This window comes from Mirounga angustirostris, unplaced genomic scaffold (genome assembly GCF_029215605.1).
Source record: "Mirounga angustirostris isolate CCGP_5_RB_7025 unplaced genomic scaffold, mMirAng1.0.hap1 SCAF_10, whole genome shotgun sequence".
Taxonomy (NCBI): domain Eukaryota; kingdom Metazoa; phylum Chordata; class Mammalia; order Carnivora; family Phocidae; genus Mirounga; species Mirounga angustirostris.
The window spans coordinates 97,025,661-97,053,350 of record NW_026991718.1 but is presented as its reverse complement, the minus strand read 5'-3'; the positions used below and the strand labels follow the sequence as shown (position 1 = coordinate 97,053,350).

The following is a 27,690-nucleotide window of genomic DNA, read 5'->3' as shown; positions in this document are numbered from 1 at the left end:
CCTGGCTCGCAAGCACATCTAAAACATGCTGTAAAGGCTCCATCTGTTGTCATTGTCATCAGCACCGCCATTAGCACCAGCTTCACTGCCATCATTGTACCACCCAGCAGTCTGGAATGTTCTTCTCTGTACCAGAGTCCACGTTATGTACATGACATCCTTCAACCCTACGATCAGCTCTAGGGAGGTTGTGCTGGTAGTATTTATCCTCATTTTGCAGATAAGGAAACTGAACATTAAATAACCCCAAGGGCAGCACAGGGATTCAAGACTGGATGATCTGCCCCAAGGCCCACATGCTTAGTTACCACATCACTTTTCACCCTTCTTAATAAAGCCTTAGCTTATGAGATGACAATGGGGAAGAAGAAAAGAAGTAGCCTTGGGTTTGCTGCATGTTCTTAGTACTTTCAAGAACACTTCCTAGAAATCTCTGGGGTTCTTACTTCCAAAGGTAGCTATATTATTCTTGAAAGCTTTATCGTTTTAGAGGATTTCATTTGTTTTCATTAATTACAGATCACTCCTTGAAATGATAGACTATTAAAATGATTAGCAGAAACGTCTCCAAGTAGATGATAATGTTCCCTGAAATTAGTAACCAAAAATGCACCTCTCACCCATCACCAAAAGCAAAACAAAAAACTCATTAATTTGGGGCTAATGTGGGCAGATTTTCTGATATTCATTGAATAATTCAATGAATCTGTGAGGCATGTGTGAAATATCATGGGAGGTTAAAAATTCAGTGAGATGTCAATACTGCTGCCTTTAAGTAACTTAAGAGTACAACAGGGAAGGTGTGAGACATAAACACATCTTTTGGCACAAGCCAAATAGTGACAGGACTCTTAACAGAAGTGGAGGTGAGGTTTCCTGGACATTATAGAATAGTGCTGCTCAAGACGTGCTCCGTGTTTTAGACACTTGTATTGCAGTTTAACAGTATTTTCATGTCTATTGAATCTATGTGTAGTAAAAAAAAAAAAGGCGGGGGAGGCACCTGGGTGGCACAGTCGGTTAAGAGTCTGACACTTGGGGGGCGCCTGGGTGGCTCAGTTGGTTAAGCGACTGCCTTCGGCTCAGGTCATGATCCTGGGGTCCGGGGATCGAGCCCCGCATCGGGCTCCCTGCTCGGCAGGGAGCCTGCTTCTGCCTCTGACCCTCCCCCGTCTCATGTGTTCTCTCTCTCTCTCTCTCTCATTCTGTCTCAAATAAATAAATAAAATCTTTAAAAAAAAAAAAGAGTCTGACACTTGGTTTCAGCTCAGGTCATGATCTCAAGGTCATGAGATCCAGCCCCACCACAAGCAGTATGCTTGAGATTCCCTCTCCCTCTTCCTCTGTCCCTCCTGCTCATCCTCTCTCTAAAATAAATAAATAAATCTTAAAAAAAAAAGAATTCTGCTTGCATTTCATATGACCTTTCTATTTCATTTTTTCATTTCATGTTTCTAGTAATTAATTCTCATTCATTTTGCAAAAGTACTGATAAATGATCCAGTATAAATAACTGGTTCGGGGGCAGAGCAAGATGGCGGAGGAGTAGGAGACCTGGATTTCGTCTCCTGTCAGGAATTCAGCTGGATAGGGATCAAACCATTCTGAACACCTACAAACTCAACAGGAGATCGAAGAAAAGAATAGCAACAACTCTCTGAACAGAAAAGCGACCACTTTCTGGAAGGTAGGACGTGTGGAGAAGTGAATCCGAGGCGATATTCGGGAGGACAGACGGCGGGGGAGGGGCCTCCGTCAGCCACTTCTGGCAACTGATAGAACCACGGAGCACAAAATCGGAACTTTTAAAAGTCTGCTCCGCTGAGGGACGTCACTCTGGTGGCTAAGCGGGGGGTGCAACCCTCCGGGACAGGGTGGTCTCAGGACCCTCGGGGTCACAGAAAGACCGGGGGTGCCTGAGTGTGGCAGAGCTCCCAGGTAACGGAGCAGGGAAGCCGGCTGCAGAGGCGGAGCCCAGGCGCGGGCTCTCAGCTCGGGGTTGCCATAAACCGTGATCCGCGGCACAGTGGGCCCCTGCTCCTCCGGCAGGGACCCAACAAGCGGCAGATCCGGGGAGACTCACCTTCCTCCCCCGGGAGGAGTGGCGCGGGAGTGCACCGCAGGGATCTGCTGGGTTTGGAGACTCCACCCGGGGTCGGGTGCCAGAGATATAAATGCGCAGTCACAGGCCGGGTGAACATGGACTGCGGCCTGAGACTGGGGAGACGGGAGTGACTGACGGCTTTTCTCTGGGGCTCACTGAGGAGCGGGGCCCTGAGTTCTCGGCTCCTCCAGGGCAGAGACTGGGAGGCCGCCGTTTTCACTCTCCGCCTCCAAAGCTGTAGGGAAAGCTCGCAGGGAACAAAAGCCTGGGAGAGCAAACCCGAGCAGATTACTTAGCTGGGAGGGGGCAAGGGCGGGGCAATTCCGCCTCCGGCAAAGACATTTGGAAACCATGGCAACAGGTCCCTCCCCCAGAAGATCAGCGAGAACAGCCAGCCAAGACCAAGTTTACCGATCAATGAGAATGGCAGAACTCCAGCACTAGGGGAATACTGCACATAGAATTCATGGCTTTTTTTACCATGACTCTTTAGTAGTTCAAACTTAACTTTTTTTTTTTTTAACTGTCTTTTCTTCTTCTTTTTTTTTATTTTTCTTTTTCCCTTTTTCAACCAACATCTTATCAATCCCTTTTTTTTTTTTAAAGATTTATTTATTTATTTGAGAGAGAGAGAATGAGAGAGAGTACATGAGAAGGGGGAGGGTCAGAGGGAGAAGCAGGCTCCTCACTGAGCAGGGAGCCCAATGCAGGACTCGATCCCGGGACTCCAGGATCATGACCTGAGCCGAAGGCAGTCGCCCAACCAACTGAGCCACACAGGCGGCCCATCAATCCCTTTTTTAAAAAACATTTTTATTTTTCATTTTTAGAATCATGTTCTACTTCATAGTAGTTACCCGTATTTTTGGCATATATATATAAGTTGTGCTCTCTTTAAAATTTTGAGATAGTTTCTCTAACAGATCAAAATATACCCTAAATCTCTAGTATATGTTTTTTTCTACTCCCCTGCCTGATCACATTCTCTCCCTTTTTTTTCTTTTTTTAAATCCTCTTCTTTCTTTTTTCAAACAACTTATCAATTCCTTTTATAAAATTTTTTATAATTTCCATCTTTACAGTCATATTGCATCCCTTCATAATATCAACCCTTATTTTTGTATATATACAAGTTTTTCTTTCTTTAAAATTTTGGGAGGCACTTTCTTCTAACAGACCAAAATACACCCCAAATCTAGTGTGTGGCACTGATCTATATACCAGCCTGATCATATTTGATCACATTCTATTTTTTGTTGTTGTTGTTGTTTTGTTTTGTTTGTTTTTGTTTGTTTTTATCTTTATCTTTTTCTTTTTTCTCTCTTTCCGTTTCTTTTCCCACTGCTTCAGGTCTTTTCTGATTTGTTTAGAGTATCTTTTCTGGGGATGTTGTTACTCTGCTAGCATTTTGTTCTCTCATTAATCTATTCTCCTTTGCACAAAATGACGAGACGGAAAAAATCACCTCAACAAAAAGAACAAGAGGTAGTACCGACTGCCAGGGACCTACTCAATACGGACATTAGTACAATGTCAGATCTAGAGTTCAGAATCATCACTTTAAAGATACTAGCTGGGCTTGAGAAAAGCATGGAAGTTATTAGAGAAACCCTTTCTGGAGAAGTAAAAGAACTAAAATCTAACCAAGTAGAAATCAAAAAGGCTATTAATGAGGTGCAATCAAAAATGGGGGCGCTAACTGCTAGGATAAATGAGGCAGAAGAGAGAATCAGTAATATAGAAGACCAAATGATAGAAAATAAAGAAGCTGAGAAAAAGAGAGATAAACAACTACTGGATCACGAGGGCAGAATTCAAGAGATAAGCGATACCATAAGACGAAACAACATTAGAATAATTGGGATCCCAGAAGAAGAAGAAAGAGAGAGGGGCAGAAGGTACAATGGAGTAAATTATAGTAGAGAACTTCCCTAATTTGGGGAAGGAAACAGGCATCACAATCCAGGAAGCACAGAGAACCTCTCTCAAAATCAATAAAAATAGGTCAACACCCCGACATCTAATAGTAAAACTTACAAGTCTCATAGACAAAGAGAAAATCCTGAAAGCAGCTCGGGAGAAGAGATATGTAACCTATAAGGGTAGAAACATTAGATTGGCAACAGACCTATCCACAGAGACCTGGCAGGCCAGAAAGGACTGGCAGGATATATTCAGAGCACTAAATGAGAAAAATACGCAGCCAAGAATACTATATCCAGCTAGGCTGTCATTAAAAATTGAAGGAGAGATAAAAAGCTTCCAGGACAAACAAAAACTAAAGGAATTTGCGAACACAAAACCAGCCCTACAGGAAATCTTGAAAGGGGTCCTCTAAGCAAAGAGAGACCCTAAAAGCAACATAGACCAGAAAGGAACACAGACCATATACAGTAACAGTCACCTTACAGACAATACAATGGCACTAAATTCCTATCTTTCAATAGTTACCCTGAATGTAAATGGGCTAAATGCCCCAATCAAAAGACACAGGCTATCAGACTGGATTAAAAAACAAGACCCATTGATATGCTGTCTGCAAGAGACTCATTTTAGAACCAAAGACACCCCTAGATTGAAAGAGAGGGGGTGGAAAACCATTTACCATGCTAATGGACACCAAAAGAAAGCTGCGGTGGCAATCCTTATATCAGACAAATTCGATTTTAAACCAAAGACTGTAATAAGAGATGAGGAAGGACACTATATCCTACTTAAAGGGTCTATCCAACAAGAAGATCTAACAATTATAAATATCTATGCCCCTAACATGGGAGCAGCCAATTAGATAAGGCAATTAATAACAAAAGCAAAGAAACACATCAACAACAATACAATAATAGTGGGGGACTTTAATACCCTCCTCACTGAAATGGACAGATCATCTAAGCAAAAGATCAATAAGGAAATAAAGATTTTAAATGACACACTGGACCAAATGGACTTCACAGACATATTCAGAACATTCCACCCCAAAGCAACGGAATACACATTCTTCTCTAGTGCCCATGGAACATTCTCCAGAATCGATCACATCCTAGGTCATAAATCAGATCTCAACCGGTACCAAAAGACTGGGATCATTCCCTGCCTATTTTCAGACCACAATGCTTTGAAACTAGAACTCAATCACAAAGGAAAGTCAGAAAGAACTCAAATACATGGAGGCTAAAGAGCATCCTACTGAAGAATGAATGGGTCAACCAGGAAATTAAAGAAGAATTAAAAAAATACATGGAAACCAATGAAAATGAAAACACAACTGTTCAAAATCTTTGGAATGCAGCAAAGGCAGTCCTAAGAGGAAAGTATATAGCAATACAAGCCTTTCTCAAGAAACAGGAAAGGTCTCAAGTACACAACCTAACCCTATACCTAAAGGAGCTGGAGAAAGAACAGCAAATAAAGCCTAAACCCAGCAGGAGAAGAGAAATAATAAAGATCAGAGCAGAAATCAATGAAATAGAAACCAAAAGAACAGTAGAACAGATCAACGAAACTAGGAGCTGGTTCTTTGAAAGAATTAACAAGATTGATAAACCCCTGGCCAGACTTATCAAAAAGAAAAGAGAAATGACCCAAATCAACAAAATTATGAATGAAAGAGGAGAGATCACAACCAACACCAAAGAAATACAATTATAAGAACATATTATGAGCAACTCTATGCCAGCAAATTAGATAACCTGGAAGAAATGGATGCATTCCTAGACATGTATCAACTACCAAAACTGAACCAGGAAGAAATAGAAAACCTGAACAGACCTATAACCACTAAGGAAATTGAAGCAGTCATCAAAAATCTCCCAACAAACAAAAGCCCAGGGCCAGATGGCTTCCCAGGGGAATTCTACCAAACATTGCAAGAAGAATTAGTACCCATTCTTCTGAAACTGTTCCAAAAAATAGAAATGGAAGGAAAACTTCCAAACTCATTTTCTGAGGCCAGCATTACCTTGATCCCAAAACCAGACAAAGACCCCATCAAAAAGGAGAATTATAGACCAATATCCCTGATGAACATGGATGCAACAATTCTCACCAAAATACTAGCCAAGAGGATCCAACAGTACATTAAAAGGATTATTCACCACAACCAAGTGGGATTTATCCCTGGGCTGCAAGGTTGGTTCAACATCTGCAAATCAAGCAATGTGATACAATACATTAACAAAAGAAAGAACAAGAATCATATGATCCTCTAAATAGATGCAGAAAAAGCTTTTGACAAAGTACAGCATCCTTTCTTGATCAAAACTCTTCAGAGTATAGGCATAGAGGGTACATACCTCAATATCATAAAAGCCATCTATAAAAAACCCACAGCGAATATCATTCTCAATGGGGAAAAACTGAGAGCATTCCCCCTAAGGTCAGGAACGCGGCAGGGATGTCCACTATCACCACTGCTATTCAACATAGTATTGGAAGTCCTAGCCACAGCAATCAGACAACAAAAAGAAATCAAAGGCATCCAAATTGGCAATGAAGAAGTCAAACTCTCACTCTTTGCAGATGATATGATACTTTATGTGGAAAACCCAAAAGACTCCACCCCAAAACTGCTAGAACTCGTACAGGAATTCAGTAAAGTGGCAGGATATAAAATCAATGCACAGAAATCAGTGGCATTCCTATACACCAACAACAAGACAGAAGAAAGAGAAATTAAGGAGTCGATCCCATTTACAATGGCACCCAAAACCATAAGATACCTAGGCATAAATCTAACTAAAGAGACAAAGGATCTGTACTCAGAAAACTATAAAATACTCATGAAAGAAATTGAGGAAGACACAAAGAAATGGAAAAACATTCCATGCTCATGGATTGGAAGAACAAATATTGTGAAGATGTCAGTGCTACCTAGAGCAATCTACACATTCAATGCAATCCCCATCAAAATACCATCCACTTTTTTCAAAGAAATGGAACAAATAATCCTAAAATTTGTATGGAACCAGAAAAGACCCCGCATAGCCAGAGGAAGGTTGAAAAAGAAAAGCAAAGCTGGCGGCATCACAATTCCGGTCTTCCAGCTCTATTACAAAGCTGTCATCATCAAGACAGGATGGTACTGGCACAAAAACAGACACATAGATCAATGGAACAGAATAGAGAGCCCAGAAATGGACCCTCAACTCTATGGTCAACTAATCTTTGACAAAGCAGGAAAGAATGTCCAATGGAAAAAAGACAGCCTCTTCAACAAATGGTGTTGGGAAAATTGGATAGCCACATGCAGAAGAATGAAACTGGACCATTTCCTTACACCATACACAAAAATAGACTCCAAATGGTTGAAAGACCTAAATGTGAGACAGGAGTCCATCCAAATCCTGAAGGAGAACACAGGCAGCAACCTCTTCGACCTCAGACGCAGAAACTTCTTTCTAGAAACATCGCCAAAGGCAAGGGAAGCAAGGGCAAAAATGAACTATTGGGACTTCATCAAGATAAAAAGCTTTTGCACAGCAAAAGAAACAGTCAACAGAACGAAAAGACAACCGACAGAATGGGAGAAGATATTTGCAAATGACATATCAGATAAAGGGCTAGTATTCAAAATCTATAAAGAACTCATCAAACTCAACACCCAAAGAACAAAGAATCTAATCAAGAAATGGGAAGAAGACATGAACAGACATTTTTCCAAAGAAGACATCCAAATGGCCAACAGACACATGAAAAAGTGCTGAACATTGCTCGGCATCAGGGAAATCCAAATCAAAACCTCAATGAGATACCACCTCACACCAGTCAGAATGGCTAAATTTAACAAGTCAGGAAATGACAGATGTTGGTGGGGATGAAGAGAAAGGGGAACCCTCCTACACTGTTGGTGGGAATGCAAGCTGGTGCAGCCAATCTGGAAAACAGTATGGAGGTTCCTCAAAAAGTTGAAAATAGAGCTACCATACGATCCAGCAACTGCACTACTGGGTATTTACCCCAAAGATACAAATGTAGGGATCCGAAAGGGTACGTGCACCCTGATGTTTATAGCAGCAATGTCCACAATAGCCAAACTGTGGAAAGAGCCAAGATGTCCATCGATAGATGAATGGATAAAGAAGATGTGGTATATATATACAATGGCGTATTATGCAGCCATGAAAAGGAATGAGATCTTGCCATTTGCAACGACGTGGATGGAACTGGAGGGTATTATGTTGAGCAAAATAAGCCAATCAGAGAAAGACATTATCATATGACCTCACAGATATGAGGAATTCTTAATCTCAGGAACAAACTGAGGGTTGCTGGAGTGGGGGTGGGGTGGGAGGGATGGGGTGACTGGGTGATAGACACTGGGGAGGGCATGTGCTCTGGTAAGCGCTGTGAATTGTGCAAGACTGTTGAATCTCAGATCTGTACCTCTGAAACAAATAATGCAATATATGTTAAGGAAAAAAAAAAAAGAAGATGATAGCAGGAGGGGAAGAATGAAGGGGGGAAATCGGAGGGGTAGACGAACCATGAGAGACCATGGACTCTGAAAAACAAACTGAGGGTTCTAGAGGGGAGGGGGGTGGAGGATGGGTTAGGCTGGTGATGGGTATTAAAGAGGGCATGTTCTGCATGGAGCCCTGGGTGTTATGCACAAACAATGAATCATGGAACACTACATCTAAAACTAATGATGTAATGTATGGTGATTAACATAACAATAAAAAATAAAGAATATTGATAAAATTCCCACCAAAAAAAAAAAAATTGTCAGACAGTTCCCTTTGAGCAAACACTATGTATACTAGTGTGTACTAGCTCAAATGTGGTCTACTGAAAGCCATTTTTTCTGGATATGTTTATGTATTTAGTTTTATCTCTAGGTAAAGTTTCATATAGGAAATTTAAATATATGCTCTTAGAGGGAAAGAAATGTCTCATTTCTCTTTATATTCTGTATAATACCTAGTACTGTCTCCAGCATGTATTAGGAATTACATAAATGTATATTGAATTAAATCGAACAGGAAACTCAGGGAAAGTAATTATGTTAATTTTCGCATGAAAATACACTAAATCAAATGGTGACTTTTGATGTTAGATTAAAAAAATAAAGTCACAATAGTCATGGGAAATTAACTCAAGAATCTCAGATTAATTTTCCTTTAAAGTAAAATTAAATTACACTCGCTCTTGAAAAGGACATGATATTCTAAGATTCAACGTTAGGAGAAATACATTTAATTTAAAACATCAGTGTCTGTTTCCACGAGGTGTGGGATCCATTCTTTAAAGGCTAACGCCACAGGTAAATAACAGTCACGGCGATGGAAGGGGTCCTTGTATAGGCAGAGACGTTAACACAGAACTCTCTTCATCTACTCTGTTGATGGCTTTAGTAGGGCTAAATGATTAGGGAGGAGAGACTGAAAGAACAAACATGGGCCCATCTAAATACCGGAACGAAAGAGGACCCTGAGCTGGGCTCTGACCCTGGAAGCTTGAATGGAAAGAGAAGAGTCACCAAAGGCGGAGCTACAAATGCACAGCACACAGGATGCCAACCTGCTGTGCCACAGCCGGGCGCCATGTGACTTTAACTGGAGCCCTGAGAAGCTAGGGATGACAACAGTCTATTTCCTGTTGGTTTATACACTTGTTTTTATAGCCTATCATCTTCCACGTTCCCATTAAAGACAAGTCTACATGACTGAGGCAGGTAAAGGTTAGGTAAAGAAAACCATCCCCAGTTCTATTATTATTTTTACAGTTTTTATATGATACAATCAGACTTTTAAGAGAACTTAATCGAGCAGGCTCACCATGCTAATCTCTCCCATGAAGGCAAGTTCTTCAGTTGGGTCTCAGGGTCATGGCAACTCACAGAATGCTTTTCAGAAACCTGCCATGACTCATCCAGGGCTCAGGCTTCATAGATCCAGGACCTCTTCAAACACGTCACTCTCACATTTGAACTCAAGGCCAGGAAGCATGGCTACCCCTGAAACTCTTCTTTCTTCACAGCAGTTCTAGATGAGGATCTCAAAACTCTCAACTGCCCCTCGTGGACCACAATCTTTCTCTCTTTTCCACTTCTCCCCCTCTTTTGCTCTCACTGGACCCCCCAGCCTCTGGATGTCTCCCTAATCCTTGGTTCCCTGGCACTAAGTCACACTGGCTGTCAGGAGGAATGAGAATAATACTGAATTTTTATGTAACACTTTACCATTCAGAGGGGGCTCTCTTGGGCCTTCTCTTACTTGATTTCACTTGCAATAGGTCTTATTATTCTTCTTCTTAAAGAAGTAGCAAAGCGGACTTTAAGAGGCCCCACGCAAGCTTGCTGACAGGAGACTGCAGTCAGCTATTAGTAATTTTATCCTGCCTACTTTGGTAGCAAGAGATACCACCCAGGACACAGGTGACTGTGCCTTAGCACAAAGACTCAGCCTCATTAGCATCAGATTCCAACCAAACAAGCCACTCTACCTTGAAAAGAAATACAAACCATATAAAGCAGTCAACAATGCCCACTGGCAGTGAGACCCTCGGAAAAACAACAGTTGTGTTGAACCAAAGTTCTATATGTAGCCGGCTCAGAAGATGAAATTAAAATAAGCCAAATAAAACCTAACTGTGACTAAAATAGGTATGTGTCTTGTTGCTTCCAGCTCTCTCAAAAAAGTAACAATGGTGCAATACTCTGTATCTTCAGTTAATTAATGCAAGTTTTTTTGCAGCAAGCTTTTGTACCTCATTCTGTATTACAGACCATCTGTCTCTGTGAATAGTTAGTTCTCACCCACAGCCTGCTTCCTAACCCTTAGGATAAATGTTATCTCTTTCCAAGCCAGAAAAACGTTCTATTAGACCAGAGGGGGATAAGGGCTTACATTTCAAGTAGACTGATATCGTCACTTTCTCATCTACACCGCCACCACCTCCGGTGTTAATGAAGCAGCACCTTCACACCCAAGAACAAGAGCCGTGGTGTTTCTAACAGGAACAATTCTCACTGGTCAATCAGATGGCACAATTTCTACCCGGAGAAAGAAAAGCTTAAATCCGTTACCTCTAAGTGACTCCGCCTCTCAGCAATCACACGTTCATCCTTGTTTCCAAATAGTTTCTTTGGAGGGAACTCAAGGGGAGCAAGCTGAAATAGATATTTTATAAGAGATGTATTAATATCACACCGATGAGCCTTAGGCATTTATTAATCTATTATCTGGAGTCGCTATCATGGGGTGAAAAGAAGAAGAGGCTGGGAGTTTAAAGATGGCAGGTCCTCCCTTGCTTCATCACCAACCGAGTGACCTTGAACAAGGGCAAGATTCCACAATGGTCAAATGAGCAGGCGGCACGGGAATGCAAAGGAAAAACAGCTCTGAGTCTCAATATTTTGTCTCAGGCAACATATTAGACTCCGCCAAGTTTTATTTATTAAAACACAAGTTTGTTCTTCTTTTAGTCCCCTCCTTACACTAGAATTCAATTAATTTTTGTGCTGAGGTAAGAATTTGAAAACTTGCACACTACCTGAACATTTTGTAAAACAGTTCTGAGGCCATTGTTCAGGTTCTTTAAACATTCCATATTGCCTTTTTATAGCTACTGTTACAAATGAAGAATTCCTGTGTGAAAAGAAGACCTCTCTTTGAATCTTTTCACCTCGTTCCTTAGAGAATAAAGGTTCAGAATTTGTTTTTAGTCAGGTCTTGGGATTTCAGTTATTTTGTGTTTCTCTTCTTGGAGGTATTAAAATCGTAATAAAAAGATAAGTTTTATTATAGACTGGGATGCCAGAAAGAACTCTATAATCTGGTGAGAACCTGACCAGCCAGTGCTGCCCTGGTTGAATGAATGCTAAGCAGCAATAATTGCTGGTGTTGATGAAATTCACTACTTCCTGCCTTCCTCACCTTGTCGGGTTCAGACAAATCGAGAAGCCAATGAAGAATTATCAAGAAAAAATTAACAACATTTCTTCCACAATATAGGTCACAATATGCCACAAAATCCCTATTTTATACATATGCAAATCTCTTGATTTAAATTTTTTATTACCACAGTGGGAATCAAAAATTAAAAACTAGCATTGATATACATGCTTTCAAAACTTAGTGTTAAAGTATAAGAATATACATGAGGTGCACATACCATAAGTGAACAACTTGATGAATTTTCAACATCTCAACACACTGTAACCACCACTGAGAGGACATGTCCAGCACCCAGGAAGCCCCCCAAGCACTCCCAGTCATGCCCTCCTGCCTTCTACAAAGATTGACGCTAGCCTGACTTCCAAGTGTAGCTCACCATTGCCTATTTTTGAACTTTTTGTAAATGGTATCATGCAGCACAAACTCCTTTGTGCCTGCCTTCACCACACTGCCTCATGTTTGTGAGATCCATTCACGTTGCTGTCGTGTAGCAATAGTTTGCTCATTCCTGTGCCAGAATACTACTCCATTATGTGAACATTCCACCATTTATTTGTTCAACAGCCTCTTGTTACTGGGCTTTTGGTTAGTTTCTAGTTTTTGGCCATTAGGCACTGTGCTGCTATGAACGTTTCCCCAAAGGCATTCTGATGAACGTATGCAGGGATTTCTGCTGGTCAGAGTGTCAGGAGTAAAAATGCTGCGTCTTGGGGTATGAAAGTGTTCAGCTGTATTTGAAATTATCAAATGGTTTTCCAAAGTGGTTTAACTACCTGACACTCCCACCAGCCGTGACTGAGAGATCCAATTGCTTCCAACCCTCACCAACATCGGGTGCTATGGTTTCTTGTCATAGCAATTCTGGTGGGTATGCGGTAATTTCTACTGTGGTTCAAGTTTGCATTTTTCTAATGACTAATGATGTTGAGCATCTTTTCACATGCACATTGGCCATCTGGTTAGTCATTTTTGGTAAGTGTTCAACTGTTTTGGTCATTTTTTATTAGGTATCTTCTTTTTCTTGTAAGAGTAATTATCCCTTTTTACTCTCTTCAAGGTATCTCCGATGACTTTATGGCCCTTTTTTAAAGTTAGCTGCAGTTGGGCAGACGTTCACTCCCTTCATGCTCCAGTGTTCTCTCTACCAAAGCAGAGAAAACTTGGGATGGAAGGGGTGCAGCACCCCTTCTCCCCCTTCTCTCACCGGGTTCCAATTCTGTTGCTGACCCTGAGCTTTAAGGTCAGTTCAAGGTTAAGTGAAAGACCACAGGCACTGAGGTAAAGACAGACCCAGTCTGAATCTTGGCTTGACCACTATCTAGCTGACTAGTCGTGTTTCTCTCTGCCTAAATATTCTCTGCTGAAAAGGCAGAAAATGGTACTAAACTTCACCAGTTTCTGTGAAGATTCTGTGAAGTAACCACACACAGACCTTAGTGACTGTTCTTATTTGCTAGGGATATGCTCATTACGAAGAAAGCACTGTGCCATTTCCTCTTGGCCCCTCTCTTCCATCCCTGGATTGGTGATGTGGCTCCGGGAAGCAAAGGCTTTTCTGGAGCCCTGGCCTTACTAGCACATACACTTCCCATACGTTGCAGCTTAGAGAAGACAGGTATACCGGGGCTCGTGTTTGGGGCTTCATCCAGCCCCGATTTTATCTCGTACAAGTGTGTTTCCCCCCACTGCGGTGATGCTGGAACCTTGGCAGGCATGCTTTCACAGTTGGCTCTTTTGTCATTTTCTTCTATGGCTGACAAGGTGATGTGGTTTCTGTCAGGGGAAATTTACAGTCACACTTGCAAGCTCAATCGGAAATGGTGCACTTGGTGCACTAAAAGGACTTCAGGCAGCTGACCCAGGTGGGGAGCAAGCATTTAAATGTCCTTGTCATCAACAGCAAATACTCTATTCGGAGGTGGAGGATAAAATTTTGGGCCGTTAATATCCACCCTGTGAAATAAACATGTATAAATTATGTGTAATACTGTTGTTCAGATTTTAGGAAGAAAAGGGCACCTGTTAACAACTTTCAGGCATATAATCAGAGGACTATAATATTCACCCATTTAACTTTAGAGACAAGGAAACACAGTTCCAGAGTTAAGTGACTCAGAAAGGTTCGTAGTCACAGGGTTGCCGGGTCGAGACAAGGAATTGGCGCTGACTCTCAGTGTTTCACCACCATGCTGTGGCGGGGGGTCCCCAATGTATGGAAAAATCCCTTTGAAGTCCTCGTGGATCCAGGATTCAGATGAAAGAAAGTAATCCCTCCTTTAAGTATATTAAACCAGAAGAATGATGTAGAGCTGCTAGACAGTGGCCAATGGTCCCAAGAGCTGCTAACGGCACCTAACTGAGGACGGGTACCCACTAAGGGAACAGGAACGTGCCAGGGCAGAGCAACAGCAGTGGGAGTAACAGGTAAGGGGCTGGGTTGGGAGAAAGGCTCCCGGCAGTCCATCCTGGGACATAAGATTAGTGGGACCCTATAAGCTTACTCCTCTCAATAAAAAGCAGGAATAATGGTGGCTATCCTTATACGTAGTTGAAGTGACGAAGACAGGAAGCAAATGAACAGAAGCAGAAGTTCCAGTGTCATTCTTGATAGGAAGGCACAGTCCTGGGCCCAACTGCTATTGGTGGGGCTGGGACACAAGCAAACTAAAGTAGAAAGGCAAGGCTGTGAGACAAAATATTGAAAAAAATACCTCCCTCATTAAAGTAATTATATTTACATCAGAAACAGCTCTCCAACTCTCTTCCTCCTGACAGAATGAAAACGACCTCCATTTCTCCTTTTTAGAGAAATCTTAACAGTGCTTTTTAGCCCTTGCTATCTATAAGCTCGGGCTAAATGAGACGAAATTGCCAATTTTGTAAGTTAAAAATGGGTGAATATCAGCAATTTCATCTGGTTAAACCCTGCATAAAACTTTGACATTTTTAAGCGACCTCTAGGGCAAAGATACATTTCCATCTGCTTTACCTGCCAAGCATAGGTATTCTCATTTGATGGATTGTCAGTTGGCTATATCAAACCAATATTCCTTCAAAAGAATATTTCTCTTAAAGTACCCCAAAATAATACTAAACTAGAAATATCTTATTTAAAATATATATGACACTGAAATGGCCAAGGAGTTGGGAACACATGGTAGATGGTGCAGGAGGCCATTTGGGGACCAACAGCTGTTGTTGACACACAACATATAGTCATGGCCATCTGAGTCAGCCCATCCTCCAGAAGGGAAAAAGACTACCATTGTCTTTACTTGGACTAGGGAAAGAGGACAGCAATTACTACTTTGTTCTCAAAACAGTAATATTACAAAAATCCTTAGAAGAGTTTAGAAATCTAAAATAGAGAAGAGGCCTAAACTTCTCTGTACAAGTACAAAGTCACTGCCTCATTTATTTTAAAACAGACAGCAAAAGCAATCCTCTGTAGGTTTCATTTCTGGATTGTGAATTAATTAAATGGTCCAGATAATTTTTAAAAAGGATAATTCACCAAGATCAACAGAGCCATTGATCAGGATAAAGTACCTGGAGAGCCAAAATAAGCAAACAAAGAAATGGACAAAAAAGAAACAAACAAAAAAGAGAAACTCTTCCATTGTGCTGAAAGTGTTGTTGTCTGAAAAGTAGTATTTCCAACAAATTAAGAATACAGGAAAGGGCTAAAAAGGGGGAGATTCCAAACTGTCCCTGACTTTCCCACTCATGTCCAACATATATCAACATCTTTTGTTTGCTTGCTTGGTTTCTCATGTTAAACAGAAATTTTTAAATAAGATATATTATCTGAACATTTTCATTTCTTCTCAAGTTCTTTATATTCATAAATTTTCATTTTTATTGCCTCATTTTTTAATCTAGCAGATGGTCTAGATTTGATTTCCATGAGAAATGTTGTCAGGAACAGTGAATGGCAATCTGTAGGTAGAGGAGAGACTCCTCTGATTTCCTTTGTAACCTGTGACAAAGGAAATACAGTGGCCTACATTTCTAAAAATCACAGTTCCTTAAGTCCTATATTCCTTACAATAACTAAATTCTAGAGGGACTCAGATAAACAGTTCTGACTCATATACAAATTATCAATATACTGGGATTCGGTAACAAGGGAAAAATAATTTTCTTTCTATAAGATTTCATTTTCCCCTTATAACTTTCACAGAGTGTCTCATGTTGAAAATATGATTCAAACCAGGCGCCTGGGTGGCTCAGTTGGTTAAGCGACTGCCTTCAGCTCAGGTCATGATCCCAGGGTCCTGGGATTGAGTCCCGCATCGGGCTCCCTCTCCCACTCCCCCTGCTTGTGTTCCCTCTCTCGCTGTGTCTCTCTCTGTCAAATAAATAAATAAAATCTTTAAAAAAAAAAATATATATATATATATGATTCAAACAAAAATAATCTTTCTACAAACAGTAAAATGTAAGGAAACAGTTCTGGTTAAAGATGATGGAGTTCATCTCCTTCAAAAGCACCACCAGAAACAGAAGAGATGAAAAGGAAACACTCTCTCTCCAAACTAGGAAACTGCCACAGCCCCGCACCGCAGGCCAGGCGGCACCCAGGGAAAGCACCGTGGGGCTGCCGAGGGCCTTCCTTACCTCATCTCCAGACCGCGGGCACCATGAGTGATCCACCAGAGCAAACATCCAAACTCTCAGGCATTCCACTACACTGTGATTAGAGGCTAAATCTAGGGACAAGGAAAAGGTGGGGGACACCTGCAGCAAGGAGGAAGGTGAGGAGGAGTTGTGGGGGGAAGAACCTGGAGAAGCTCACAGTGTTAGAGGGAAGAAAGGTCTGAGGGCAAGCATTTGACCCTCCAGTGACCCCACAGCCCTCGTGAACACCAGAAAATAAGAGAACAAGTGTCTCAAAGCAAAGGAAAAAACTGGTGGAAAGAAATTCAGAAAAATTTCAGGCAGTTTAGGTAAGTAGTAGGTTGCTATCTTCATCATCACCAATATTTGTCCCCTCTTTGCCCTCATGATACACCAGTGTTTCCCTTAATAATTAGTCCACTTCACTTAAAGATGAGAAATAAGGGGCACCTGGGTGGCTCAGTCAGTTAAGGGTCTGCCTTTGGCTCAGGTCATGATCCCAGGGTCCTGGGATCAAGCCCCGCATCAGGCTCCCTACTCAGTGGAAAGTCTGCTTCTCCCTCTGCCCCGCACCACCCTCCCCCACCACTTGTGCTCTCTCTCAAATAAATAAATAAAATCTTTTTTTTTTTTTTAAAGGAGAAATAATTAGGGGCATCTGGGTGGCTCAGTCTGTTGAGCACCCAACTTTTAATTTTGGCTCAGGTCATGATCTCGGGGTTGTGAGACTGAGCCCCATGTCAGGCTCTGTGCTCAGCACAGAGTCTGCTTGAGATTCTCTCTCTCCCTCTGCCCCTCCCCCAGCTCTCCCAAATAAATAAATAAGTAAATAAATAAATCAAATTTAAAAGGGGATGAGAAATAATCAGAAGGAACTCAAACTAGAACTATGACTGGGGTGAGAAGAGGATGAGTAAAACATAAGCAAAGGCAGATAAAGAACACACACCACACGAAAAACTGGCCCCAGACAGCCAGGAAGAACTCAGACAAGAAGTTACCGACGGTCTTACAGGAACCACAAAAATCATCTCAAAAGAAAAGTCCAAAGAAGTACATACCCAGATTGAAAAAAAAAAGGACTACAAAGGGAAAAAGGGTGGGAAAGTGAGCCAGCTCTTGGAGAAATGGCTAATTCTAGGATTGGGACAGGAAATATGTAAGCTGAGCCTGAAGCATCTTGTAGTGCCTGAAAGGAAGTACCCAAAACAAGAGCACCATGATGGGGTATTACGAAGGAATGCAAGCATCCCCTGAAAGAGCTCCCAAAGGCCAAAGATGGAATAATCTGAAAAACAAAACAAGGTTAGTATACAAAACTGTCACAGCCAAGAGGAGCCTAAGGAGACATAATAACTAAATGCAACTGTGGTATCCTGGATGGGATTCTGGAACAAAAAAGGGACATTAGGTAAAAACTAAAGAAATCTCAAAAATATAGATGTTAGTTAATAATGATGTATCAATATTAGTATTAGTTCACTCGTTGTGACACATGTACTATACTCATGTAAGTTGCTAATAATAGGGGAAGCCGTGGGTGAGAACTAATAGAACTACTGGAACAGAACTTCTGGTTTCTGATGTGGTATGTTAGAAGCCTGGAAGCCATCATCCTTGCCCTCACAACAAGAAAAAGGCTGAACAGACTAGTTGTTGAAAGCCTCAACAACTCTTCTTAGATCCATCCGAGAATTGGGGTTACGGGCAAACTGACGTCCCCAAACTGGGGAGACAAGTGGGCGGAGACAGAATCACAGCCTAGTGACGCAGAAGTCTACATTGGAGCCAGGAGAGTCAGGAACACTTTCAACTGTAATTGGTGAGTTACTGGAGGCTCAGTGCAGAGTGGTGTTGGTGTTACAAGCTTGGTGTATGTGTAGGGTCTGCACACTTCTGTTAGTTTTACCTCCACACCAGATGGGAGAAAAGTCCGCTACTTTCTGGCAGGAGGAGAGAAAAAGTAACCATTTTGAAATACACCCAAAGCTCTCTGTTCTCCGTAACAGGCCTGCTCTCAAGGGAAACTCTTTTGCTGGAATCTAACCATACCTTGGGTAACAAAAGTCTGTCTAACCTAGAGAAAGTGGAATGCCTAACAGCAGGCTCACTGGAAGAGGAAACCTGATCAAAGGCCTACAGGGCCTTCCACTCCTGCCACACCTCATCACCACATCAGGAGGGCTCCTGCACAACAACGGATTACAGATGAAGAACGGCAAGCCTCAGGCTCTACTGAAGAAGTCTCTAGGAAAACCCAAAGGGTTTCCTCTCTAGGGGAGACCCAACCAAGGACACTGGGGGGAAGGCAAGCCTCTGACACTGCAGCTACAGCAAACTACAAACACCACCTGCATCCTAGCTCATGAACCTAGAGCCTCACACTAAAGGCCCATCTACCTCAATCCCTTTTACCCAATACACCATGTCTGGCTTTCAGCAAAAACTTAACAAGACATGCTGAAAGGCAAAAAATAGCATCTAAACTATTCTAAAATAAAGAAAGTTGACTGAACAATCAGTACAACCACATCTCCCATCCCCACTCCTCCCTTACCCTCCCTACCCCCAACGTGCTAAAACTAAAAAAAAAAAAAAAAAATTGGAATGAAAGCCCCAGTAGAAGAAACAGAAGTAGAATAAATATAATGAAAACACAGGGACGCCTGGATGGCTCAGTCGGTTAAGTGTCTGCCTTCGGCTCAGGTCATGATCCCAGGGTCCTGGGATCAAGTCCCACATTGGGCTCCCTGCTCATAGGGGAGCCTGCTTCTCCCTCTGCCTGCTGCTTCCCCAGCTTGTGCTCTCTCTCTCTCTGAAAAATAAATAAATAAAATCTTAAAAAAACAAAACAGATGAGCACAAAGTATATAAAGAAAATGACACAAAATGAAATGTGCTAAGGGAAAGGGAACGTGACCCACAAGTTTAGACCTAACTAAGGTGACTTTCAAGTGTGCAGGCCACAGAGAGACATTCTCAAGCACATAAGAATTCAAGTAAAACATATCAAAGGGCATCTTTTCCAAAACGTACTGGATGATCAAAAATAACCAACCAAGACACAGCACAATATAAAGATCTCAGGAATGAGGAAATGATGGTAAAGTAAATATTGTCTCTATTTAAAATCACAACCAACAGGGAAATATATTTGGCTAAGGTATAAAAGAATGTGAACGCCATAGATCTTGACAATGTAAAAAAGATAATATAAAATGACTTAAAATTTGGGAGACGGGAGTTAAAGTGTGCTAATTTGTCTTTGTTACAACAGTCAACTGATGGATGTGAGAGTGATCTGGCTGGGACATCTGTCACCCCACTGATCACCAGGATTGATTCAGCTGACCTGGCTGGCTAGGCAGGTGTCCCCTTCCTCCCTCACCACTCCACGTGCATCCCTCCCCCTAGAAGCTGCCCGCTCGGTCACTCAGTCATAGAGGATGACATTCCCCAATAGAGGAAGACTGTTCTTTGGTCAAGGGTACATGAGTAGCTGCGCTCCCCTGCTAGAACCTCCAAACAGGTGCTCAAAAGTCAATCAATTGTTCATAAAACGGAAACACAACTGATAATTTGTAAAATGGAAACACATTTGAAAACTAGCAGCTCACATTCTTATGTTTGTTTATAATCCTTTTGCTTAAAGTCATATATATTTTAGAGAACTTATAACTTCTGGTAGAGCAACATTTAATTTGAAGTTCAGCAATTTCTTCAGTTTTATTTCATCTTCTTTCACTTCTGACACCTTCAAGTAAAATTAAACTTAATGTTAGCAATTAAAGATAGGATATCTAGAATGAACCTAATGTTCTAAAAGTATTTCATTCTTTCTTCTTTTTCTTATTTTAATTTCTTTTTCTCAACTTACATATCCATCCTTTTATCCATGCCTATTCATTTAAGTACTTAAGATAATGTTCATTAAATAGTAACATTAATTATATTTAGAGAATGATTTGGGGCGATCTGTTGCTTTCTCCTTGTATTATGTGAAATTTTTATAAATGAGCATGCATCATTTTTATAGAAACAATAAAAAGTGATTATTCTCTTTATAGATTTAATGGAACAGTTAAATTAACACCATATGTCTTTTTCTTTTAATAACCTGGGATTTGGGGCAATCAGATTTCAAGTCTCAGTTCAGTAGGGAGCTGCTGGTATATTCTTGAGCAATGTATAAAAACTAGTTTCTAGTTTTATCACCTGTGAAACCTGAAGGAGTTGAAAGAAGACATTCAAGTTCCCTTTCAGCTCTGAAATTCTATAACTCAAGTACCAATTATTAAAATCTCTGTATGCAGGACTTGGAAGTAGCATTTCAGGTACCATGGAGATGTTTTACCTATTCTCTTGGCTATATTGCCTTTGAGGAGTGTACTGACTTCCTGTAAAATCTTCGCAGCATTCTTATTTGAAGAAAGGCCAAGGTAGGGGCGCCTGGGTGGCTCAGTTGGTTAAGCGACTGCCTTCGGCTCAGGTCATGATCCTGGAGTCCCTGGATCGAGTCCCGCATCGGGCTCCCTGCTCAGCAAGGAGCTTGCTTCTCCCTCTGACCCTCCCCCCTCTCATGTGCTCTCTCTCTCTCATTCTCTCTGTCTCAAATAAATAAATAAAATCTTTTAAAAAAAAAAAAGGCCAAGGTATGTAGAAGGAAAATATAATAATGAAGAATGTTACTTTTAAAGAGGTTGTAGAACAGAAAAAGGACAGACACAAATGGGGACAGTATTCATGAGCAATCCCTTAAAATGGTATCTCTTCCTGCTACAGCCATTATCCCTGTAGCAGGAGTGGGAAACGATGCAAAGACATTTGAGCCCTTATGGGAAAACTGTACGTTAAAGTTAAAAATGATGACTAAGATCAAATAAATTGGATATTTGTGGAAGACGTGGTAGGCCTGGAGAACACTGGAAGAAAACTTAACAGCCCTGTGGCCTACTTTGTATAATTACAAAATGTGATTATGCAGACTAAAACACAGGAAACAAATGAGGATAAAACAGCACATTTCTTTGGCCTAAGAGAAACATTATGACAAGCTTGTTCTGCGATTCAGTAAATAAAACATATTCTAAAGACAAAAAGATTGAAATAAAAGCCATTAGAAAAATGAAATCAGTAATTTTGAGGCCTACTCATTTCCAGTGAAATTTGTCTTTCCCTTCTTCAGTGACTGTGGAGCGTAAAAACCCAAGTTATTGACTTTATTCTGAACAGCAGATCTACATGAAGAATTATCAACAGAGTCAGATAAGACAATTAGTAGTTGCTTATAACTAATAGCCATTTTACGGAATTATCTGTGAATCTCAGTTTTAGGAAAATGAAAGCACTGAAATCCATTCATCCATCACGCTAGCTAGCCATGTATATATATATGCATGTGTATCAGCAACATAGCATTCTCTGTTGCTTTGATATTTCTTAATGATCTTAATGATCTCAGAGTGAAATTTTCATCTCCAAGTTTATTTTTCCCTTTCTGATTCCCGGTGAACTGACACAGCCCAATTATCTTCAAAGACCCATCATGCTCAAATCCTGACTTCAATGTTTATTAGATTATAATAAGATAGGTTGGCCAGTCTGCTGCCATCAAGAAGACAAATGATAAGTAATGGAAAAGCTTGCTTTTATTATAAGCCTTTCTCTCTTGGCCAAGTTCACTTTTTAGGTTAGCCAGACCCTATATTAGGTCCAGGTGGCCTCAGAGGCAACAGACAGCATAGATTTTGACAAATGGCATCGTTATTCCTTTGGATATAAATAATGGCAGCCCTTATACACAAATTTAAATGAGTGATAAAAAGTCTTATCTTTTATGATTTTATAACAATTAAGCTGCTAAAACTAGATTATAAATTACTGAAAGAAAACTGAAAACAAAGTGTGGAATCTTTACTAATGAAAGAAAAACATTTGACTTCTGTTAGCACCTAATAAAAGTGTATTTTATTTTCATTCCTCATTTACTAGGCATTTTTTTCCTTACTCCCGTAACACTTGGCTACCTAAGTAGTACCCAGTTTTTAAAGACTGTGGGGGGAAATGCCATCTGGCACCCTAATTGGTCAAATCAGCTTTAACCTGTCTTTTACAAGTAGACACACCTACATGATGACCTACAGCATTTGAAACATCCACACCCTGAGGGTTTATGGCCATAAATTTTAGCCACTCCAGCTTTTGAGAAATGCAAATAATGAAAACTCATCCAAGGGCTGCCATAATTCTCACAGCTGACTAGGTGGAAGCATTTCTGACTACTCAAAATTAATAGCAGCTTCCAAGGCCTTATAATAAGAACAGCTATCACTGAGAAATATACTCACAAACAAATAAGCAATTCTCTTCCAAGTTCTGTTAGAGGCATAAAGAGCAACTCTTCAGAACAATCTAGGGGGATTACTAAAGGAGCGATGAGCTACCTTTAGAGCCTTGCTATGATAACAAGCACACCCCCAGCATTTATGAATACCTGCTACATGCCTCGCCCAGAGCCGGGTGCATTCGTGACTCTCCTGACACATTTGCTGAATGAGGGAGCAAGGCAGGACTCTTTGCTGGTGGCCCATGTGGAGTAACCAGCAATTACAATGAGGACATACCACTGACACAGCTGCTGTCCTGCTGTCACCGAAGTGCTAAAACTCAGCGTCATCCTAGGTTCAAAACCATCACTGGACATAGTTAAGACTGCACTGACTTGGTCATATTCGGCATAAGGATTGTAACTTTTCTGCATAAAATCTCACTCCTCCCAAAGCCAGTGTCACTCTTATTTAGGCATGAGCCAGGGAAGACAGATTTGAGGACATTCATATGTGCTGCAACAATTTTTGAAAGTGAGAAATGTTTCAGATCTGTGAAAACTTAATATTGCATGTTTAAGAATAATTATACAGTTGGACTAACTCAAATGCTTGCATTTTCCATCTCTTATTATGACACTACTTGCCTCTTTCAGGGACTGAGGCATGGCAGGAACCTGTCACTGTCACAACATTTCACAGGAGAAACCCAGTTTCTAGTTATCCGTGGGGACTTGCTTATGTAACAGATTTTTGCGGAGAAGAGATGTTCTTCTCTTTGGTCTCATCTGGGGCACTCTGAAAACTCCCTCTTCTTGAATGAACACGGTCACGGAGAAGAAGACTCAAAACAAAGAAGGGTCTAGGAATCAGGAGACATGAACCTTGCCTACACCCCAAGTCTTGGTGTGACTTTCAACACAACTCTGGGCATTTGAGTCCTCATTTCTAAAATGAGAAACCACGGAATACTCAAATCTTTAAGGTGCCATGGTGTACTTATGTTTCGTAGTGTGCAAATGGGTCCAACCCCCTGCTAGAGAAGTCTCCTTGGTGGCTGAAGAAGAAAGCCTGCTAGCTACTCTATGCTTCAGAGTTTTGGGTGGTCAAAGAAACAATCAACATGCTTTCACTGTCTAGACTTAAACTCGCCTGTCATTAACTTTGACAAGATTATTGGCCCCTGGAAATTACTTTTTAGAACTGGTGACCTATAATAATGAAAAATCAACTAATGCTCCCAAGGTGGATGCAAAAGAAATGACAGGCAGCGTATTAACCAGTGGCCCAGGGAGCATCATTTAGGGAATTTGGTCCTTAACTACACACTCTTAGGCCCCGAATCAGATTTACTGAATCAGAATTTCCTAGTGTGGCACCAGTGCCCACGTATCCTGGAAAAGATTCCCAGCAAATTCTGATGCCTTTTGCTCCCAGCTCCCCTTGCCCTTGAAAGCAGTGATTTAAATACTGTTTATCTATCGGGTGGAGAATGGTGTGATGGAAACCATAGAGAGATACCTGGGTCTCTCATAACATACTAGGTCAGGAAGCTGGCAGGCAGCGTTCTATTTTTTGCCTCCAAAGCTGTCTGCTATTTAAAAATTCAAGGGGGCTGAGGGCTTGGTGCAGGTGAATTTATCTAAGGCTTACTGGATGCTCCCTGTGGCTATGGTTGGTAGCATTATAATTTGGGTGGTGAGTGGATTTGCAATTTTTATATTAAATGTGGAATGCTGGTTATAAAACTGTTGAGAATACATTTCAGTGATGGATGGTAAATAGCTGTCCAAAACAAATCCAAGGCCAATAGCCAGTTTCTTTTCTTTCCTTTTTTTTTTTTTTTTTTTTTTTGGTGCAGCTTTGGGGTAATTACTTGGAAAATAAAGAAGGTGAGAAATGGTTCTATCAGCACAAACTGAAAGTCCATATACAAATTAAATCACCTCTTGCCTAATCGCTTTTTTTCCCCTCCCATTGGTATTTACTGGGTACCCGGAGACTGCCAGACATGAGATAGAACAGTTGCTTTAACACAGCAATCTTTCATGTTTTACTCGAAAGCTCTGAAAATACTTTTCTCCCTGAGCTCTGTAGGGAGAAGGGAGCCCCACTGGGGATGCAGCCGATGGATGCTGATCTCCTGTTTGACACTCAGGCACTCTAATGACGCACTGTGATAATTCAGTTATAATGCAGACAGGCACATGTCATGTTCCACATGATTTATGCTCTCACCACGCACAGGCATTAAAAATTCCCTTAGCATTTATTTGGAGGGTACATTTTAATATATAACATAGCCCATTTCCACGGTTCGTCCTCTTGACTCTAGGCAGACTAACACACACCTGTTGCAGAATCGCTTTTGGCCAAGATTATAAAAGGGCCCTTGATGATGGATTCCAATGCCTCACTGTTCTCAGTGTGAGAGAGTTCTCCTGAGAGGTGAGGTGCCCACTAAGCTCTAGCACTTGGAAGGGAGGGCTCCTTATTAAATGTATTAAAATAAAGTCCTCTAAGAATCAGAGTTTGGCATCTCTGAACCTCCTAGAAGGAGCAGCTCTCAATGACCTTCTCATCTACCAGCCCTGTGTCCTACTACTTCATTAAATACGTTCAGAGCCCACTAGACCACTCATCCAGAAAGCAGGGGGCAGGGGCACTGTGTCTTCACTATTCTTTCTAATGGTTGAGAGGGAACATGGTTTTCAAATAGTCTTTCTTTTCAGCTTCTTGATGAGCTATGTTTTGTTTTGATGGACTCTCAGACTATGACGTGGATCTACAGGTAAACTTCATGGACACTAGACATTAACAGTAACTCTGCCTTTTCTGTGGCGAAAAGAGAACATTTGTTTCTGAGCATTTAATTTGACTGATGTTTAAAGGGATTATACTATTGATTTTAATAGAGTAAAAAATTTTTCATACAGATAAAGAGCACTGCAGAAATGATCTGCATGATAAAATTTCAAAGACATGCTCTCTAGCAGATGCTGCATATTACTTCATAGTCACTTTCAATAACATATTTTATCTGAGGCTTTCACAGGCTTTTACAAACTAGCTGTGGCATTATCATTTTACAGATGTGGAATCTGAAAACACAGGGTTTAATTTGATTAAGATTCCATACAAGGTCAATGCAGGGGAGCAGAGAAAGAAAGCCAGAGGAGCTATTATCTTGCACAATACATGTCAGTATATCAAGAGGACAAATTAATTCAAGACAAAAGGGAAACCTATTTAGAATCCAGAAGAAACTGCTAAGATTAAGGAAAATGAATAAATAAAAATAAAACAACAATTTTAAAACCTTGAATAATGCAGCACCTCCAATGAGGGCTCAGCCTCCTCAGACAATGAATCTGAAAATAGAATGAGCAAATGTTCCCGTTATGATCTGAGATCACCTGCAACCAATCTATTCTTCTTTAGGATTATACAGGACAAAGAATTTTGTTTCGTTTTTTTATTCTGAAATTTGTCACTGTACAAAAGCAATGGACTAAATTTTTCTTTGGTTTCTGATTTACCCCTGTCCTCAATGCCCACACCTGCATTTCATGGGACCTAGTGGCTCCTTGACCTTTCAATTCACTAAGTTGTTTTGTGTGTAATAACCCTAAATTTCTTCTGTTTTCTTCACAGACATACATTATAGCTAATAATCAACAACCCCTCCTTGTTTTAATTGGTTCACCACCCAAGTGTATATAAAGTATCCTTGAAGGGTCTTCAGTTGACCTCATTCTCCTGAAGGAGACATTATAGTATACAGTATATAATTAAGCAAATAAAGGTAAGTAAACAGGGAAATTAGAAGATTTAGCTGAATGATGGGTAAGGAATTCTTAAAACCTTGTCACTACCAGAGGCAAGGCCCTGGGTCTCTCAGTCTCCCCAATTTCTGTGTGTTCTTTTCCTAATCTTGATTTTTTGTAAATTCGTCTTTAAAAACAGTTGAGCAATTACCAAATTGCTTCACAGGGAAAGTATGCATGTGTGAATCAGAAGTCAGGTAGATATCTTTAAGAATGTGCACATAGGAGGCACCTGGGTGGCTCAGTCAGTTAAACGTCTGACTCTTGATCTCGGCTCAGGTCATGATCTCAGGGTTGTAAGATTGAGCCCCGTGTCGGGCTTGTGCTGGGCATGGAGCCTGCTTGAGATTCTCTCTCTCTCTCTCCCTCTTCCTCTGCCCCCACCCCCACCCCTGCCACCCAGCTCTCTCTTTCTCAAAAAAGAGAACGTGCACAGAGAGGTAGTCACAACAGCAAGAACCTAGAAACTACCCATGAAGAGGATTCTGAAAATCCGTTTAGGTGGTATGCCAACTTTGTTTATTAGGACCACTGCTCTTGGCAAAATGATCAATGGCTTGATAAATGGATAAAGTGTTGGTAGACTGGGGAAGTGATAACTCTTTGGCGGGAGGCCATAGCTCTAGGCTTCCCTGAGTGAGGTGACTCTTATAACTCAGCATGTCCCTGTAGGTATTCTGCTGGCAAGCAGAGCTATCTGCTTACACCTTTCTCAGGTCACTCAAAATGCCCAGTATGACCTATGGGAGTCCTGTGAGTCTGAATGGTTAGCTGGACCCAAGAAGACCTTCTAAGGGCACTGCGAATGGTTAACTTCTGGGGGCTAGATGAAGAGAAACTTTCACATTCTATGTATACATCTTTGAATAATTTCAATCTTTTACCATAAACATGTAACTTACGATCTGGAAAAAAAAAAA

General features: G+C 41.1%; 1 protein-coding gene across 5 annotated transcripts in view; it reads right to left on the bottom strand.

Annotated features, from left to right (window-relative positions):
- The window catches only part of KIF16B (kinesin family member 16B), a 296,531-nt gene that overhangs the window by 28,843 nt on the left and 239,998 nt on the right, over positions 1-27,690 (bottom strand). For 4 of the 5 annotated variants that reach the window (XM_045885380.2, XM_054510002.2, XM_045885381.2 and 1 more), the window contains one exon: positions 11,127-11,210. The exons of the other annotated variant lie outside the window; for it this stretch is intronic. In XM_045885380.2, coding sequence (XP_045741336.1) covers positions 11,127-11,210 — 84 coding nt within the window. The remainder of the gene's footprint in view (positions 1-11,126; positions 11,211-27,690) is intronic. 5 annotated transcript variants of the gene reach the window in all.